Consider the following 6,104-nt stretch of genomic DNA (forward strand, 5'->3'; position numbering starts at 1 on the left):
GGGAAACTTTTTCTTTTCTTTAGTTTTCGGTGCTAGTCGGAGTCGCGCTCAATCGCAGGCTGCGGATGGTAGTGCGTACTTCCAACCACTACACCACATCGACCATCGGGTAACTTGCAGCATTATTATTTATCTCGAACGATAGGCCGCACGAATGATTAATTACCCAGAAGATAATTTAGGTAGGTCTTCTTAAGTGTAGCCATTCTAAGAGGCGTAGCCAACAAGGGCAGAAAAAAGTGCTTCCTTGCATGCCTTCTAGAAATGAATTTCAATTAACATTTTAAGTTGCAACAATACATATTTGATATAAACCTTAAGCATATACTGCCTTTTATAAATTAAAGAAAAAACTTTGAGAACTCCTCCAAAAGGCCTTCTGAAGTACATTCTATAAAAGTCCTTTTGGAAAAAGAAGCCATTCAATTTGTGCCACTCCATACAAAAAAAAAGAAAGGAGAAAGGAATGTAAAGGGACAGGCCTCTTGACTCTCAGGACGGGCTTTTATCTACTCGGTAACATTCAAATATATGTTCGTAGATATGTGCGCATTGTTCTAGATCAGTGCCAAAAAAGCTAAAGAATTGGTTGTATTTGTACATGTACATACATAGCTATGTGATGTATGAATGTATATCCAAACTCAAAAAAAGTTAGGATCGTAATAAATCAAGAAAATTTGTTAAAAATTGTAAGGTTAGTATTTTGTAAAAACTTCTAGATAAACAATATTCATAATTTGCAGCGAGCTAGTGTGCACTAATGCGTTGGGTAATATTATATCATCAAATTTTTGTTCTTTAAGTACTTTGTAGAGCATGCAGTTAATTAACGTAAACATATATAGATAGGTATGGCTTGAGTTAATGATTATATTATTTTAGAACTAAAATTTAACTTAAAATCCGATAAGTTCACATATTTTTTTGACAAATATATGCATCTAAGATTATTTCATATACATATGTATATGTAAAACAAATATTAAAATACCATGGATAAATCAATTTTTTTTTTTCTTTAAAAGAACAAATTGACATGTCGAGTTAGGCTATTTTGACAATAGTGCACATATGTATAAGTATGTATGTATGAATACATTTATGCATTTTTGTAATCTTTAAAATTTGTTATTGCAAATTAAAAAGACTGTCAATAAAAAATAAAATTGCGGCAATTTTAATTGAATTTGATAAGCAAGAGATGTAATGATCACTGAAAAACAGCCAGCTTAAAGCTCATAATAATTTTAAAACCTATGTATATAATATCTTTTCACAACTTTCAATACTTATTAAAAACGCAATTATGCAAATTTTTCTCATACTTAAACTAATGCGAAGCATGGAGTATTCAAAGAGTACATGGACTTTTTCGACGGTGGTGCAAAAGCGACATAAAAAAATAAATTATTAAAAAAAAAAATAAATAAATTAAAACCAATCATTAAAAATTAAACTTAAACAAATTAAGCCGTTTAAAATGTACACTTCTTTCAATCAAAAGCAGTCTTCTTTATGCACTCAGACACAACCGGCCTGTTTGCGCAAACGTTTCATCGTATACTTGGCAGGAGGTGCACAATACAAACTCGTATTAGTCACATATAAATAGGCATCCAGCATGCTTTCATCCTTCACTTCATGCTGTGTTATACTGCCGCGAAAACTGCACCAATCCTTGGCACGCATATAACTAAATAGTGCGTTATGCCGGCGTGGCAAATGTATTTTTTCTGCACACATTCCCGTCAGATAGACGTCTTCGATGTGTATCAAGGTTGTATTCAAAGCAGCCTCATACAGACGCGGCACAACATCCGCCGACATTACATACGCAGATCCGCTTAAATAGCGCGGATACTTATCACGCGGATACATATAGTATGGCATATACCATTTATTGCTAAGCACTGAAATTGGACGCGACGAACAAAACAAATGACCACCCAGATAATTGCTTGTACTATTGAAACGGTTGCGGGATGATAAAACACGATATGTACGTGAGTCATACAAATCTATAGTTTCGTTGTACAGCGGTAGGGTACCGCCGAGTAGATAATGCAAGAGATTTGGCAAATTTAAGAAAGTATCATCATCCACTTTCATAAAAAATGCTGCACGGTGTGGACACCGCCGAGTCATCCATTTTAACGCTAGCACCGATTTTAAAGTCAAATTATTATACGTATCAATAAAGTTCTCTTGTATAATATCACCATACTGCTCGGACTCGGCACGTATAAGCGTCATCGTTTCATTTGCGGCGTAGAAGTCGGAGCGGCTGCGTCCCAGCAAAAAATAAACTTTCACGGGTATGATGGCGGGGGCGCTCGTTGTATCCTGCAGAAAAATTTACAAATATTCAAATTTAGAAAACTCCAAATAGTTTAAAATTTACATTCGTTCGACAGATTTTGTTATACAATCACACTTACGTTTTTATGTAGATTTAAAAATTCTCGGTAATAGTTTAAACGTTCGGGTGCCGGATCCAAATATTGACCGTTAAAACGCTCATGAAGCTTTTTAAACATGCCATAATTGAATTGCGTCGTATTACCCCAGGACTCACGTATGATTTGTCTAAAAATTAATCACTATTTATATCTATGCATTTTTTATTTGTTTTAGATTTCACAAACCTTATCGCAAAATTTTGTATGCTGGAACACACAATAACGAGCAGGAACAACTTATTATTACACCCATGTTGAGGTTCTAAAATCACGGTATTGTTATCTGGTAGCACGTAATCGGCAATATTTCTTGACGTATTGTAGCCCCAGTCGAGTAGCGCAGCTGAAAGATTTCAAAGGAAGATAAGCTTTGTATTACACATTGTATGTATTTCAGAACAAGCATAATTTTTGGAAGAGTTATGACACAAATTGTACGATTAGGCTTGTGTGAATCAAACGACTGAGTATTTAAGCTATGGGAGAGGTTAAACAAATTAAACAATATGAAGAAAATATGACTTCCTGTCGAATTCGAGTAACTAATTATTAGCGATAAGAGATAATTTTTATGCACATTCCTGTGTACATACTTTTCAATAGTTACGTCATTTGTATGGCCTTTAATAACAACCAGTTATCACCAGTTTAATACAACCATTACTGCAATCTACTGATATTGTTATCAATTTATTCTAATAATTGAGAAATTTGCACGTTTCTATTTACACTACTTGAAAAATCCACTAACATATATATAGTCTTTATATTTATATTGCCGTAAAAATAGTTGTGGTTGAACAAGAAGTCCCATATTGCTTCAACCCTTTGTTTCAGTTGTTTTCTCGGGAATGGACTAATTTATATGGCAGGGTATTATTTTTTTAATTTTTTTGTTTAATTTCGCTTGATGAAATGGTTAGTTAGATGTGAATACATTTCATTCTATCCGCATTCCTAGTCTTTTCGTAAATTTATGCTTTCCTATATTTTTTTTCCTATGGAAAGGACAACAAAGTTAAATTAAGTATCGTATATATGTACCTACATTCATACCATATTTTATAATTTCACATACCTTGACGTTGAATATGCCAATTCGGATAGAGTGGCATGTACAACATTAATAATATTATTGGTGCCAGCATCAAACAACACACCATACGCGCAACAGGACGTAGGCGACAACGTCGTCGGGATGGCTTCAACATACCGGAAACAGATATTTTAGATTTAGTACGCCCATACTCTGCAAGCTGCACTCCATTACTGCAGGCGACTGCAATAAGCTCTACCTCAGACGTGTCAGATTCTGAAGAGGATGAGGAATTATTAGGATGTTGGCGTTTCTTTTTTTGTAAGAGTGAGCGCCTTTCATGTTGCGTTGGGAGCATTTTGCGTGCATTGGCCGATAGCAATTAACATATTACATATAAAGTGCATGAAATGACCTTGATAAAAGATTGTACTTCTTGCTACATACATATGTATGCAATATGGTGCACGCAACTCCTTAGTTTCCTATGTCTGTCTACCGGTTTAGTTCCCCATCGATCACGAGCACTAGGTCTTCGCCGCTACCCCGCCCCAACTTGATAGGCTTGTGGGAAGCTCTCAGCAGCACGCAACGCTCTTCCAGCGACTATATTTCGTAATTGGTTTGATGGCACGATTATCTAAATTAGTTTTAATACCACCCGCGGTGATATGATGAATTGCAGAAATATTTATATCTTCATGGCTACTTTTACACACTTTTTAACAACAAATAAGCAAACAACTAATTTTTTTAACTGACCTCACTCAGCTGAGAACAACACAAATCTGACACAAATATCAGCAGCTGCAACCCGGCGTATTAATAGGGTTGCCGTGTGCTTTACATTTTTAATAAATTGGTACCTCTACAAGAGCTTGAATCTTTTAACCCTTTTGTGTTTTCAAAAATTTGTTTGGAAAAACTGTATATAATGCGAAGATAATCCGATGCCTAAAATTTTAAGTAACAAATCACGAAATTTTGTGAGCACGGGTACAAGGTTCAATAATGAATAACCGTCTACAGATTGAACTTTTATTGCTGCACACCGGTAACATAGAGTTGCAAAACCATCGATAGTTGGATCATTCGATATTTTCGATAGTTTGTGTCCTCACCATTCGATAGTATCGATACTATCGGTAAGAAATGCTTACGGCCCAATTTTAGTCCTCCCGGGGAGTTTGTATCTCCCGAGAAAGAAATCCTCCAATAATTAACTCCAAGGGATTAGTATTTTCTCAGAAAATTGGGAGAAGGAAATTGGAACTTCGAAAAACTTCGTCCCGTTTCTTCGTTAACCACGTATCTAAATTTTTTGGGAAAAGCGTCATACTATTTGAAAATAAAACAAAGACTTAATGTCAGTGCTCACTAGTATTAGTAGAACCAGATATACTAAGTAAAAAAGCGTTTATTGTGGAAGAAAATAGGCATTTTTTCTTGCATTCTCTAGAATGATTCTTCTATTGCAGATACGAAAGGTTAACGCAGGAATAGTAATGGCACGATTAATCGAATAACCGATTATAATCGGTAATTTTCATTCGGTTAACGATTTAATTGTATCGATATTTTCAAAATAATCGAAAAGAAACAATCAAATTACTCACACAATAATGTATGAATCAAAATAAGTTGGGCGCATTTTCCTCCTTTTTATATGGAAGAAAATAAGCAACACCATTACCAAACAGAAAAATACCAAAAATCAGTGGTAAGTGCCATATACTTCAATCTTGGAATTTTTCATAAAAAAATTTAATGAGCTACAAACCTGCATATTGAAAATCTTTCCCAGAAATCTAATTAAAAAGCTGGATTTTTTTGTTGATTTTTTTTTTAATATTACACAAAGTTTGAAATATTTATACCAAGGAATGAAACCGAAACCCAAACCGAAACCGTAACCGTTTAAAACCGTTTCGTTTTTCAAAACCGAAACCGAAACCGTAACCGTTATCTTGACCTGAAAAGGAACGATACCGAAACCATTTCAATCACAGGTTTCAATCGGTTTCCAGAAATTTACAAAAATAATAAATAAAAATTTCTTTGAAATAAATGATTTATTTAACCAAAATCAGCAACATTTTGCTAAAATTCTTGTTAAGTAGTAAATAAGTATGGCAAGGTAACTTTTCGCAAAAATCTGCTGATGACTTTGTTGTTGTGAATCGATAATCGATTAATTATATTTAAGTAGTTTCTTTCCCGTACGCAATGCGAGATCCCGCGTGGGCCAAAATAGGCCCAGAAATCATGCCTGTACTCAACAAAATGGGTAATAGAGAGCGAAAATTCGAGCGTATTCGATCGTAAGTGTATTCTTCTTCCTGCCCGAAACAGCCCGAAATTTTCTCCGAGTAAAAATGGATAAAGTGTCAAAGTGCATATCAGCTGTATTGTGTTTACATGTTGCCTGCATTTACTTGGTGCTTTTAAGGAAAAGTGAATGGCCTGTTGATGTATTTTCAATCTATGTACTTAAAATCAAATTTGTGAAACCAAAATTCAATTTCCAAGTGTTTGCATTTAATACCATGTTCTGACCGACAACCAAAACATTTTTCCTTCATTTACATTTTTGCTTTGGCCCCTAA

At 34.6% G+C, this 6,104-nt stretch overlaps 1 protein-coding gene across 2 annotated transcripts; it reads right to left on the reverse strand.

Moving 5' to 3' along the window:
- Positions 1-948: 948 nt before the first annotated feature.
- On the reverse strand, positions 949-4,294 carry LOC108362938 (beta-1,3-galactosyltransferase 1-like). Of its 2 annotated transcripts, XM_017616098.1 has the most exons (5): positions 3,946-4,294; positions 3,541-3,774; positions 2,649-2,805; positions 2,442-2,589; positions 1,525-2,346 (listed from the first exon to the last, which is right to left on the reverse strand). In XM_017616098.1, the coding sequence occupies exons 2-5, from the start codon at positions 3,671-3,673 to the stop codon at positions 1,525-1,527; spliced, it is 1,260 nt and encodes a 419-aa protein (XP_017471587.1). In that variant the 5' UTR covers positions 3,674-3,774; positions 3,946-4,294. The 2 variants fall into 2 exon arrangements, with proteins under 2 accessions (XP_017471586.1, XP_017471587.1); XM_017616097.1 differs by having other exon boundaries at positions 949-2,346; positions 3,541-4,294.
- Positions 4,295-6,104: the final 1,810 nt, after the last annotated feature.

This window comes from Rhagoletis zephyria, unplaced genomic scaffold (assembly GCF_001687245.7).
Source record: "Rhagoletis zephyria isolate East Lansing unplaced genomic scaffold, Rhagoletis_zephyria_1.1 Rzeph_scaffold_01150, whole genome shotgun sequence".
Lineage (NCBI taxonomy): Eukaryota > Metazoa > Arthropoda > Insecta > Diptera > Tephritidae > Rhagoletis > Rhagoletis zephyria.

Excerpts from the sequence above, each read along its gene's own strand:
- LOC108362938 (XM_017616097.1), bottom strand. The coding sequence starts at position 3,856 with ATGCTCCCAACGCAACATGAAAGGCGCTCACTCTTACAAAAAAAGAAA. Across the intron at positions 2,806-3,540 it reads TTGGCATATTCAACGTCAAG|CTGCGCTACTCGACTGGGGC; the intron begins GTATGTGAAATT and ends GAAATCTTTCAG. Across the intron at positions 2,590-2,648 it reads ATACAAAATTTTGCGATAAG|ACAAATCATACGTGAGTCCT; the intron begins GTTTGTGAAATC and ends ATTAATTTTTAG.